At 36.2% G+C, this 14,477-nt stretch overlaps 1 protein-coding gene across 1 annotated transcript; it reads left to right on the forward strand.

Moving 5' to 3' along the window:
• Window positions 1-650: 650 nt before the first annotated feature.
• LOC149546995 (NAC domain-containing protein 2-like) lies at window positions 651-4,668 on the forward strand. Its single transcript, XM_089791462.1, has 3 exons — window positions 651-1,049; window positions 2,453-2,748; window positions 3,419-4,668. The coding sequence occupies exons 1-3, from the start codon at window positions 863-865 to the stop codon at window positions 4,013-4,015; spliced, it is 1,080 nt and encodes a 359-aa protein (XP_089647588.1). The 5' UTR covers window positions 651-862; the 3' UTR covers window positions 4,016-4,668.
• Window positions 4,669-14,477: the final 9,809 nt, after the last annotated feature.

A 14,477-nucleotide genomic window follows, 5' to 3' on the forward strand; every position in this document is an offset into this window, starting at 1 on the left:
CTAAACTCAACTTCAAAATTGAGTTTATTTGCCTTATCCATTTGTTGAGTGAGATTATGGGCAAACTTTAGATCAAGTTTAACCCACATAAGGTTAAACTCGCTTTCTTTCCCATCTCATATTCTTTAACCTAAATCCATGTGTGGTTGGGTTGATTTAGTTTCTCCAAAGTATATCCACATACATATTCAAATACGAAAAGCAACAAGAAAAACAAGTGATCCCATTGGCTCACAAGTGAAAGCTTGAAGGAGGATATTTATGGTTAGTATGTGACTGCCAAGTAAAGCTACGGTTAACAGCGAAAAAACTACGTTGTATGCACGTGCCGTCCGGGCGGTGGATTGAGTTGGCAATAAGCAAGGGGGAAAAGAAGAAGAAAAAGCTGTAAAAAGGGGTTTGGTGATAGCAGCCGCCTGTGACGTCAAGGTGACGTCAGCAATGCGGTGGTGCAGAAGTGTGTGAGAGATGATAGCTTGTGTTGAGCTTTGTCCGTTGTGAAGTTGGCCCACGCGTATTCGCTCTCGCTCACGAAAGGCAACGATCTGGTTTAACTCTTTGCACTTTCTGCGCTCCACCTGTCCTTTCCTTGGGACTCGAACCGGGGACCTCTTACCACCATAAAAGCACAGCCCCTCTCCTCTGCTAACATTTCAAACACTTCTGCTCCTCCCCTTTCTCCTCCATTGCCACCCAAAGATCTAATTTAAAGTTGTTAGAGCCCCGTTGTATAAGTAAGGAGAGAAAAAGATTGGATCTTGGATTTAAAAGATTGGATTTTGGGGTTGGGATTTGGATTTGTGCTTTGCTTGGCCTTGAAGGGTGGAATTTTGTGGTTGGATTTTGGGTTTTGTTTGATTTCATGATGGAGAGTCCTCCATGTGGTTCCTTCTCGCAGCAGCCACAGCTGCCTCCAGGGTTTAGATTCCATCCCACAGATGAGGAATTGGTGGTTCATTACTTGAAGAAGAAGGCCGCTTCTGCTCCCCTTCCTGTCACGATTATTCCTGAGATTGATCTCTACAAGTTTGATCCATGGGAGCTTCCTGGTGAATACAACAAAACCCACCTTGTGTTTTCTCTAACGTTCGTTGCTTTTCTACAATAGCCTTGAATTTTGGTTTCTCTGAATACCCAATTGTTCTTGTCTAGAGATTATTGTCCATGTTGGGTATACTTGATTGTCTTGTGGAATCGAAAGCTAAACTTTATTTTTTCAAATACTATCCTTGGCATTGAATTGTGAAGTCCACAATTCCCAAAATTGTTTTGTAGATACAAAGGATCTCCATGCTTCAGCATATGCTTTGGCCTTGAATTGTGAAATCCATAAAGCCCAATTGTTTTTGTGGATACTAAAGCTCTCCATTTGGCCTTTGAATTACGAAGTCTATTATGCCCAATTGTTTTGTGGATACAAAAGATCTCCATATTCAAGTACTTTATGCCCATTGCTTTTTTGTGAAAACGCTGTTTCTGTGGATTATAATGCTCTCCATATTCAGGACATCCTTTGCCCTTGAATTTTGAAGTCTTTTATACGCCATCTTATTTTTAATTAATGTTTCTGTATGTTCAGCTTATTCTTTGTGTTTGGATTGTGATGTCCTTAACACCCAGTTGTCTTGTGAATACAAAAACTAAGCTGTCCATATTCAAGTCCTTTCCACCCAATTGTCTTGTGAACGCACAAACTTATCATATTCAGCACATCCTTTGATCTTGAATTGTGAATTCCATTACAACCAACTGGCTTCTGAATTCAAGACAATCATCCATGTTCAGAAAGTCTTTTAGATTCAAATCAACTCTCCATGTTCAATAAGTTCTTTGGCCTTGAATTCTGAAGTCTTTTGTGCCGAAGTCTCGTTAATATCGTCAAGTACAAATCCCTAAATACCCAATCGTCTTTTGACAAAATATCTTCATGTTAATTACATCCTTGATCTTGATAGACTTCATTATGCACAATTATCTTGTGAATACAAAAACATTCAATGTTCAGTAAATCCTTTGGCTTTAGAACTGGAGTCTTTTATGCCAATAGTCTTGTTGGCCTTGAACTGAAGGCTTTTATGCCCACTGGTCTTGTCAAAAGAAAAGCTTTCCATGTCAACTACATCCTTTAGCCACGAGTTGCAAAATCATTTATGCCTAATTGTCTTTTGGCCTTAGATTGTGAAGTTCTTGATACCCAATTGTCATGTGATTGCAAAACATTAAAGAGTGCTTCGATTGTTTAATGAGTGTCTGAATTTACAAAGGATTCTCCAGATTTTCTTCATTTCATTGTTTGGATGCAGGATTTCATCATTGTAGAAGACATAACTATGCGTCAAAGATATGAATCTTCCATTAGAAGCAATTGAGTTCCTAACAATTTTTGAGACTTTTGTATCATGATTGGAGTTGGTGCATGTATAAATTGTGCGTTTTTTTGTTGTTTTGGCAGGCAAGGCTACATTTGGGGAGCAAGAATGGTACTTTTTCAGTCCAAGGGACAGGAAGTACCCCAACGGGGCTAGACCTAACAGGGCTGCAACATCTGGGTATTGGAAGGCAACAGGCACGGACAAGCCTATACTTACATCAGGAGGAACCCAAAAGGTGGGGGTGAAGAAAGCTTTGGTGTTCTATGGAGGTCGACCGCCAAAAGGGATAAAGACTAATTGGATTATGCATGAGTACCGCCTTGCTGACAGTGGAGCCAGGCCTACCATTTTGCCTAACAAAAAGGCTTCTTTGAGAGTAAGCATGTATCAGCCTTCTTTGTAGCTTTTATTTTATTCACTTGGGCCACAATCATATTCGTTTTAACATGTTAACATTAATTAAAGATAATGATTATGATAAACATTAGGATGTGATCCGTGAATGATTATGATAAACATTGGGCTATGATCCGAATCACAGATATAAACCAATAAACAAGTAGGCCGGTTACATCAGGTTATTGAAAATATCTTCTATGGAATATAGGTATATGGCTACAGGAGTGGATATGTTAAAAGAGTTCTAGAAAGGAATTTGGATATGCCAAGGGACGTGTTAAAATATCTGAAGGGGAGATGGGGATAAGCTAAAATATCTGGAAAAATAATGGGTTTGTTAAAATACCTTAAGACGAATATTGTATAGATATTATTAGTCTTTGAACAGCATTATTTAACAGTCAGCTTTACTTATGAAAGTTATCTTTTAATCTATAGATTGTACAATCTCTTCCATCAGTACAGTTTATTGCCCATGTTTATGGTTTGAGGGCTTCAATATCAGATGCTAAAGCTTGATGCTTAGTCTAAAAGTGTTAAATAGTTAAAATTGACTTAATTTTTTTATCTTTGATTTTTCCTTAGTGTATAATGTTCAAGGATTGCTGCTGATGATTTGATCTATCTAATTTTTCTTGTTGTATCAGCTCGATGATTGGGTTCTGTGCCGAATTTACAAGAAGAACAACCATTCACAGAGGCCACCAGAGAGAGAGCAAGATGAATCATGTGTGGAAGAAGCATTGGCTTCTTTGCCTGAGATTGATCACCAACAGAAGCTTCATCTTCCCAAGCTTGGTTCCTTCTCTGGGTTGTTGGAGAATGAGGATCCCTTCCTAGATGGGTTCTTGAATGATGAGAGCATGGATGGAAATGGGAACAATGGCAGTCTTCAGGCAGAGCTCTCTAACAGGTACCAAACCAACATGAACAACAATTGCTCATTTCACGCTGTGCCCAAGCAGGAGATCTCAATGGAGTCAGAAAACAAGTTTAATTCCCTCAAGAGGACCTTGTCCTTGGCTTATAATAGGGATGAAGCATTGAATCCCCCAAAGAGATACAACACTGAAAACTACATGAGTACCAACAACAACAATGTCTCAGCCTTGATTAATTCAGTGCAGCCCAATCAGACCTTCCATCAGCAGCAACAACAACAGAACTTTCTAGATGCATTGAATGACTGCCAGCAGAATTTCAGGTTGCCCTACATGCAAAACATCAATTGGAGCTCCTCCTAGGAATGAGCCCACTATTCAGCTTTCTTTCCATGGATTCCAGGGATGCTTTTCACACCTCCTACAACATCAATATAGATTGTATTTACTAGGACTTATTTAGGGTTTTCTCTTATGGGAAACCCACATTATTTGAGCATCAGTGGTACAAGACTATTCAGCTTTAGGCATACATACATATACATCTAACAAGGCCAATTTGTTCATATTTCAATCATTTTCTATTTCATCACACCGGTGTATCATTCATGTGAAAATATATAGAGTAGACTCAATTTATACTTACAGATACATACTTTGCAGAAAGACCAGAAACCCACTCAAAACAAAACTCCTGTGAATTCTTTTTGTATAAGTGGAGAAGACAAGGCAATCTGCGCACAAGTCCATTCAAAAAAGTGCGTCGGCAAAGACTTCACCATGCATACAAAAAGTGTTTACTTGAGGAGACTTGCAAGCAAGTGAAAAAGCTTTTGTGTAGTTGTATCAATATCTATATTTCCCTCTGCAGGGAATAATGCTAGCTTTGTAACTTTATAATGCGAGGCTAGGGTTTGGACATTGCTAGTATTATATGTTTGATTAACTGTTCATATCACACCATTGTATAGAGGACTATATAAATCTATTAATTGATTCAATTTGTATATCATAAATTATTGCTGTAACTTCTTCTCCCATGATACTAAGTTTATAAGTTGGATTTGATATTTGATTCAAGCGTTAGAAGGTAAATGGGTCATAAATTTCCCAATGGAATGGCTATGAAGGTAATTTACATTCAAAAGAGAAAATATTACGGCTTCTTGTTAAAAATAAATAAAAAACTATTTATGTAGTTTTACAGAATGAATATAAAGAGTTCTTATCCATGCTCCTGTAAGAATCTTTTGCCTTAGGTCAGGTTTTATCTTTTTCTTCTGGATTATTTATTTTATGTGACTTGTAATAACTAGTTTACATGCAAGAATGATCGTCACATCGAAGCCATCCATGCAAGAATAACAATTATTTTGGAAGGCGATAGAATGGTGGGCTTACAAATACTGTATTGGATTAGAGGTTTACATCACTAAAGCAAACGGCAATATTAACATGGGATGCATGCAGTTATTTCCCTTTTGGAATTGGATTTTAAAGTAGAATGATACTTAGAATTGAAGTGAATGGATTTAACGTGGATAGAATAACACGGTTAGTAATTTGATACTTATAAATTTTAATGAGCTAATTTCTTGTGTCACCTTTTTCCTGTAAGTCTTTCTTTATTATTAAGAGAAAACGATTCGGGATTTTTCGATGGTGTGACGAACAATAACGAAGAATGCAATTTAACTGTCGGCTTCCTGAGTATTTCATTTCGTAAGATTATCTACAATCGAATTACATTGTTAAGGAGTATGAACATAAGGACAAAAAATCAATTGAAGAGCAAGCTGAAGTATTTGTTTAGCTATAATTATTTATTAAGAGGAGTCATAAGTCATTTTCCTGTAAAAATTATCCCTATGCAAATTACATAAGCGTTTTCTAAGGCCAAAAGAACAGAAAAATTCTTTATTTGATTGTTGATATTGATTCTCATACAAAAACAAACCAACCTACTTAAATATGACTAACCCCTCCAAACCGTGTGACAATTGATTATAATTGGAGAACCATTACAAGTAATTATCAAGAAAATTGATGGGGAGGAGATTATCAGTATACCTATGATCCTTTCGTGAAGCCTGTAAGGTGGGGTGAACAAAGAAATAGATTACAATGATTAAACTTCAAACCATTTTAAATGCAAATATAAGAGGGATGCAGTCTTCCATCTATAGATTGCAAGTAACACTTGTAGTCTATGCTTAAAAATCACATGAAATTTTGTCTCTATGTGTTATGAGAGTCTAATGGCCTTAGAAAAAGTGACAATTATATTTGAGCCAAATCTACTAAAATGTGAAAGTCACACCAAATTTTGTCTCTATGTGTTATGAGAGTCTAATGGCCTTAGAAAAAGTGACAATTATATTTGAGCCAAATCTACTAAAATGTGAAAGTCACACCAAGATGTGAGGCCATATTGAAAGAGGAAGCTAAAGAAGACAGTCGACATTTTCAAACCTATAGCTGATACAAAGAAGTAGCATGGATAATAGCTTAGTTCCAAATCTCTTATTGTTGCATCACATATCAAGAGGAAAAGGGTATAAGATAAAAGGTGAGTGGAATAATTTTCTCTGTATTGTGCATTTTTTTAAGGGCTTTAAATTAAATCATTTTAATACTATTTCAAGTGACATATTCCTTGTCATAAAAAAATGAAAAATTAAGAACTTGCACCAAGGCCAATCAAGTCCACTTCAAATTTCCCTCCATCAAAAAAAATCCTTATTCCAATTATTTTCTATTTCAAGAAAAGAGTATCCAAGAGCCACCATATAGCTTCCTTTGGGATCATGGCTCAATGCAAGAAAATTTAGATCCTCAAGTTAACATGATTGAAATCTAAAAATAGAAGATATGATAACTTGACCTTTAGGGGAACTCTCAAATAGTTCTCTTAATCTTTCTACAATCAGGCTGAAGAGATAAGAGGATAAGGTATCCAATATTTTAATTCTCTACAAGGAAGTAGAAAAATAACATGATACTATTAGGTAAACCTAAAAAACATAATGAACTCATACACATCATACCCACTTGATACATTCTAAGTAAAACTGGAGATAAAAATTATTGTCTTGAGTAAAAACCAGATAACCTATCTAATCCTTAAATATATATGTAGCTTGAGAATGTTGATCAAATAAATAAGATTGACAAATGAGTGTCAACACACTTAACCATTTTCACTATACATGCCAAGTACACAATGGAAGCTGAGCTAAAATTTCTTTATGTGCTGAGTCACAAATAGTGCCGAGAAAACTACAATTGATGCCAAGCAAAACACATTACAGTATATGCTGAGCTATACATAATTCAACATGTGTCAAGTAGATTAGAAGACAGTGTGTGCCAAGCATTGCAAAGTTAATAGGAGTCGAGTGATTCAGGAATCAGTAGAAGTCGAGCAATGTAGGAAAACTAATAGGAGCCAAGTAATGTAGGAATTCTATAGGAGCCGAGTAACGTAGGAAACACAATGGATGTTGAGCAATCCAGAATAGATGGTGTCGAGCATTAGTATTACTTCATGTTCCGAGCAATGCAGGATTAGAATAAGAGTTTGTGCCAATACAAACCATGATGTAAAATGGTTATGCATGACTCATGATAGGATAAGAAGATAAGATCAAATCCTCCCATCCACCTATGCAATCCTCATGCAGCCAATCAAAAAATTGGAATTACATGCAGCCAATGGGTGAATTTCAAGGGTTTGAGTGGGAACATTTTATCCAAGGATGCATAATGATCCACTAATATTTATAAGGGAGTCCTGACGCCATTGAACAAGTTGTTGGAGAGAAGAAGGAAAAGTAGAGCCTTTTATTGAGGACATTGCAGAGCATTGGTGTCAAATATTTAGTGGAAAGGATAGCATTTACACATCTAGTTAACCAGAACAGAACAAGGAACACAATTAGAAGATCAGATCTAGTAGAGATCAGGGATAGATGAGCAGATCAAGAGCTTGAGTTTAGCATTAGAGATTGCATTAGTTTAGGTGTATTATTCTAATACTCTCTCACAATTGTATTAGGAATTTAGAAATCCTATTGAGTTAGGTGGCTTTAACAGCCTTATGTAAATCCTTTAATAGGGTGGCATTATAAGTTGAATGTTCTTAAGTCCTCTAAGAAGGCACACTCCTAACATGGTGTAGAAATATTTTAACAGGGTCACATATTAATAGTGTGTTGTAGCCTTTAACAGGGCAAACCATCAGAAGTGGTTGAAATCAATTGCTGCAATAATTTCGTGGGTACCATCCCCACCCCAGTTTTACCTTCTTATACCTGGAGGGTTTTTGGGTCACCAAAATCTCAAGTGTTATGTGGTGATGCATGTTAGTTTCTCATGATTGTTTAATGTTTATATGCATGCATGTTAATTTCAATTATATGTTATTAAGAGTTTAAAAATTGTTTAAAGGCTAGTACTTCTGATTCACCCCCCCCTCTCAGAAGATCTCTTCCCATTAAGACACTCCAACAATTGGTATCAGAGCCAAGTTCTCTCAAAGAGAAGCCTAACATCTTGGAGGAAAAGATCTGAAGATGGAAGTTTTCAAACTTGGGAAGATCATTGAGAACTAGGTGATAGATGTGCATCTCGCTCTACACAAGGTAGAGGAAGCTAGAGAGAAATTAAGAAAATTCTTAAAAAGAACGAAAGAAATAGCTATAGTCGAAAATGATATTCACTACAAGGAGATTGAAACCACACAAGTATTTGCCAAAGGAGATTCCAAAGCATTTGATGCAGCAATGGAAAAACTGATGGAGAAAAACATAGCTAAAGTAGAAGAGATAAGAACTCTTAAGATAGAGCATGAATTACAGGCCATGATGCTTTGTGAAATCACTGAACAAAAGAAAAGAGTAGTTGAGGATAGAGTCATGATGGAAGATGACAAAAGAAATCTTGCAAATAGATTTGAAGAAAAATGTACTAAATTGAAAAGGATCTCAAACATGTAGATGGATACACTTCCCCAAATGATGAACCTTTGTCATGAACTCAATATGAAAGATATTGAGATCTCTACTTTGAGGATGTAGAGTGAACAATTATAGAATGAATTGAACAAAGAAAAAGAAATAGCAGAGAATCTCAACAAGTCAAGTGAAGCCATCAAGTACTTTGAACAGTTGCTGAAATCCCCAAGATCAGCCCATGATACATCAGGACTTGGATACAATAGCACTGAAGTTGGGGAATCATCAAAGAGTGTTGAGCAAAGAAGTGACAAAGGTAAGGATTCTAAACCCACTTGTCATTACTATAATAAAAAGGGGCATACCACTAATGTTTGCAGTAGTAGAAGGATCAATCAGCCTAACACACCCAAAAGCAAGGATTACTGTCAAAAGTGCAACATGCAAGGACATATGACACAAGACTGCAGGTCTAAAGTCACAAGGACACAAAGATTTGATGGACATTTCCATAATTTCAAGAAGTATGGACATAGAGCCTTTGAATGTAGATCAAAGCCTATGTGGACACCAAATCAGCATGTAAGAAGGGACAACTATGACCACCATTACAATTAGGACTACAATACAAGGCAAAGTTGTCACTATGGTCAAGAGTATGGACATATACCCAGAACTGCATAAGAACACATTTCAAAGGAAACTATAAAAGATGGTTGAACCAAACTACTTGCTTTAGTTGCTTGAAAACTAGACATATTAGTAGGAATTGTCCAACAAAGGCCAAGGCACCCAAGACTGAAGTAAATAAGGGCAAAGAAAAGATTGATGTGGAACACATCATAACAGACATGAAGAAGACATGGCAGAAAAAGGATGGATCAAGTACATCCAATGCAAGGGTCACTTCACCCATGAGGTCAAGTGATCATTTCTCATCCAATTAATCACAAGATGAGCCTACGGGGCTGATACATATAAGGAAGTATCATACATCAGCCCTAAACCATGAAGAAGCACTACAAAGTATAAATCTACATGAGACAAGATGCTAAGACAAAAATTTGAATGATGATGCCGAGCTATCTTTGCATGCCGAGTGAAATTGCTTTGGATGCCGAGTTAAGAAGTCAAGTGGAAGCCAAGTGAAACTACAGTGGTGGCCGAGTTATTAACAAAGTTAGTAGATGCCAAGTGAGAATAGTTGTTGAGTGGATGCCGAGTTGAAAAACCTTTGGAAGCCGAGTGACAGGTAAAGGTACAAAAATGCATTAAATGCAAGGTTTTTGTGTCACTTAGAGGCAAAAATTGATTCATTTTTGAGCCATTTGTTGGAAATGATTGAAATGATTATAAGAAAAGTTGTTGGAATAATATATGGAACTAGTAAAGAATGTCCTCAATCATTGTTTTGTCATTGATGTCAAACTTGCTACTTGCAGGAATGACAATTGCTTTAGTGATCCAAATACTATGAATTAGTTGATTGTTAAGGAGGAGTCAATCAATAAGATGTAACTAAAACACCTAGAGAAAGGTTGAAGTTATGATGTTGCAATGAAGTACAAGGATCAGGTAAGCCATTGATGAAAAAGTGTATTTGATGGAATACTATAAGATACAAAGAATGGGCACACTGAAACATATCAAAGATTTAAGATTTTAGCTAAGTCCTTTGTAAAGCTCAAACTAAGTTCATTAGAGAGAAGGAGCCGAGCAAGCTAGTAAGAGCCGAGCTAATTCCTAGTTAATGCTGAGTAAACTTCAGATGCTGAGTGACACAGAGTTAATCAAGTGCCGAGCAGAATCAAGTGCCAAGCAGAACCAAGTGCCGAGCATAATCAAGTGCCGAGCAGAACCAAGTGCTGAGCAGAACCAAGTGCCGAGCAGGTATAGGTGCCGAGTAACACAGAGGTGCCGAGCATTAGTAACTCAACAATGCCGAGCTGCTACATTATTTTGGAAATCGAAGATTCGCCAGATCTAAGCCGACAAGGTTGTTATCTAGAAATTTGTGAATTAAAAGGAAGATAAGAATGATGAGCTGGTGGCATAGAACACCATGTAGAATGATTTTAATGATACAACTGGCAAAGTTTCTAGAAGAGAACAAGATATGGGGTAGATACATTGTATCCTACCTAACCCATTTTGAAACCCTAAAATTGGAGAGGGAGAATTGAGCGGCAAAGACAAATACGACTTCTATATAAGAAGACATAAGTTAATGAAGAATGGGGACAAAAAAAAGAGAAAGGTGTGGTCAAGCATAAAAGCATGAAGTGCTGTAGAATGTGCTACGGAGAAGAAAGCACTGGAACTTAGTTTGAATAGACGACCACAAGGATGATTGCATTGGCAGAATCAGTAAGAAGACTCAAGGAGACAAAGCTTGAGAGGAAGACAAGTAGTTAGAGCTGAAGTGATTAAAGTCAAGCATAAGGATTGAACTGAAAGTGTGATATGAAATCTGCAAAGTATGTTGTAAGTTATATCAGATCAAAAGACCATTATTGTTACTTTCTAACAATTGTAACAGTAAGTCTAAATCCTATGGAATTAGGTTGGTTTAATAGCCATTAGATAAATCCTTTAACATGGTGACATTCTAAGTGAATGTTCTAAAGACCTTTAACTAGGCCCATTCCTAACAATTTGGTGAAATCCTTTAACAGGGTCACATTTAACAGTGTGTTGTAAGCCTTTAACAGGGCAGACTTTTAATAGGGCATCACTTCAGAAGAGTGAGAATCAAGTAGCATGTTACTGGTGGTTTTTCTCGAATTGGGTTTCCACATAAATCATTGTGTCATGTGTTGATCTTGAATATTTTATCTTTGCATATTGATTTACTGTAATTTGCTTATATGATTGATTTAAGCTTGAACAGATAAAAAGGGTATGGATTCATTAAAAGTAGTAAAAATATATTAATAGGGCATTTGGACCTGGAATAACTAATTCACTCCCCCCCCCCTCAATTATTCTAAAAGAATTCTAACAATTGGTATCAGAGCTAACTGCTGATTTAGTTTAAAGGGACTACAAGCAGAAAAGATCAAAATGGCAAAGAGAGAAGTTCCCAAGCTCAACAAAGAAAAATTTTTTGCATGGCAAATTTTGATGAAGCTACATCTTGGATCCATAGGATATTATGCTCAAAATTTAATTGTCACTGAACATGTAGATCCAACAGGTGCTCCTACTGCAGAAGACATGAAAAAAAAGCAAGAACACAACCAGACAATCCTGGAAATTGCCTCTGCACTTAGCTATGCTGAATTTGATGATATCAAAGGATGTGACACTGCATTCAAAATGTGGAAAGCCTTATCAGACATTTATGGAGGAGATCAGAATGTACAAAGACAAAAAAGAGAAAGTCTCAGAGAAAAGTTTGATGACATGAAAATGGAAGAAAATGAGAATGCTACTCAGTATGGTGCAAGAATAAAGGAAGTGGTAAGTGCAATAAGATGCTTGAGTGGTCAACTAGATGAAGATACTGTTAATAGTAAGTTCTTAAGAACCTTGCTCCCTATCTATGCTAATAGAGTATCAACAATACAAGAGCTAAGATGTATACTAGGAAATAATCTAAGCTTTGAAGGTATAATAGGTAGACTCACTGCATTTGAGTTATCTAACTTTGACAACTACAAACCTAAAAATGTTGAATCTACTTTTAAGGCCAAGTTATCATTGAAAGATGTCGAACAGGTGAAATCAAAGAAATGAAGAAAAATGAAGTATGTATCTGGTGACAGTAGCCCTGATGAGGAAGATGTGGAACAATTGGAAGCATTGCTTGCTAGAAGATTTCACAGGGGCAAAGGAAAATTCAAAGGTAAGATGCCTATCATTTGTTTCAATTGCAATGAAGTAGGTCATATTGCTACAAGGTGTCCACAGAAAAAGGATTTCAAGGAAGGCAACAAATACAAGAACATAAGAGATGATGACAAGAGAGATTACAAAGAAAAAGGTAAGAAGTGTTATATTGTTGAAGAAAATTCTGATGACAATGATGATGAAGTTATTTACGTAGCCATGAAGGACCAATCTGATGAAGAAGAGACCACAACACTGGTAACATGTATGAACAAGAATGATAGATGGATCATAGATAGTGGATGCTCACATCACATGACAGGAGACAAAAGTAAGTTTATTAACTTTACTCAGTATGATGGAAATAGTGTTAGATTTGGTAATGATGCTCCATGTCAAATCAAAGGAAAAGGTTCCATTAAGCTCAAAAAACAAATTTCATGTGCCAATGCATACTATGTTGAAGGATTAAACTACAATTTACTGAGTGTCTCACAGTTAGGCAATATAGGCTGCAAAGTGGAATTTGGAAACAAAACTGCAAAAATCTATGATACTAATGGTAAACTGATAGGAAAAGGAGATCAAACAAAGAGAAATTTGTTTTACCTTGATATGGATGATGTTTCTTGTCTATTTGCAAAATTTGATGATGAATGGTTATGGCATAGAAGAGTATGTCATGTCAACTTTGAAAATCTAGTCAACATCAGTAAAATGAAGAAAGTCAGAGGTCTACCAAAATTGAAGAAGCCTGATAATATCATGTGCAAACAATGTCAGCTAGGAAAGATGACAAAATCAAGTTTCAAAAGAAAAAACTATACATCTAAAGAGATACTTGAGTTAGTTCACACTGACTTATGTGGTCCAATTGAAATACAAAGCTATAGAGGAGATAAATACATAATGCTATTTGTTGATGACTATTCCAGGATGATGGCTGTTATGTTCTTAAAACAAAAATTTGATGCTTTTCAAATGTTTAAGTGGTATGTGGCTAGAGTTGAAAAGGAAACTGGAAAAAGCTTGAAATGCCTAAGATCAGATAGAGGTGGTGAATTTACATCAAAGGAATTCGAGATATTCTGTAATGACAATGGAATCAAAAGATAAACGTCAGCTCCTAGAACTCCCTCATAGAATGGAATTGCTGAGAGAAGAAACAAATCTGTGATTGACTGTGCTAGAACATTAATGATGGAAAAAAATGTTGCTCTAAAATACTGGAGAGAAGCTGTAAGTGTAGCTATTCATACACTGAACCGGGTACAAGTCAAGAAAGGTACAAATACAACACCTTTTGAATTATGGTATGGTCACTCACGCAATGTAAAACATTTCAAAGTGTTTGGTTGCAAATGCTTTATCCTTAAAGATGTTAGAAATGAAAATTTTGATGCAAAAAGTGATGAAGGCATATTTCTTGGTTACTCCACTAGAAGTAAGGCATATAAGTGTTTAAATATTAACACTAACAAAATTGTGGAAAGTGCAAAGGTAAATTTTGATGAGCACACAAAAGTTCAAGCTGAAATACCAAAGAAAATGGAAGAGTATAGAACCTTTGTGTATTCTTATGAAGGAATGACTGTTGATGAGGATGATGTCAATCAAATTGGAAATCAACAAAAAATGTCAGTTTCAGCCGAGTCACAACCAGTGAATGTCGAGTTACATTTAGAAGCCGAGTTGCAGAATGAAGAAAATGCACAATCTAATTTTGAAGAAAACATACATGATGAAGAACAACCTGACAACAAAGTGCATAGTGATCCTGAATCTGAAAGATCAAACATGGAAACAAGGACAAAGCCAAGATTATCCAAATATGTAAAAAGACATCACCCTGCTGAATAGATAATTGGTGACAAAGATGCAAGACCAATGACAAGGAATAGACTAAGACATGAATCATGTCTGATCAGCAAATCTGAACCCAAAATAGTATATGGTGCATTACAAGATGATGACTGGTATAAAGCCATGGAAGAAGAAATTGATCAAATAAGAAAAAACAAAACCTAGAGTTTGGTTCC

This window comes from Cupressus sempervirens, chromosome 7 (assembly GCF_028749045.1).
Source record: "Cupressus sempervirens isolate cs-2001-9-10 chromosome 7, ASM2874904v1, whole genome shotgun sequence".
Taxonomy (NCBI): Eukaryota; Viridiplantae; Streptophyta; class Pinopsida; order Cupressales; family Cupressaceae; genus Cupressus; species Cupressus sempervirens.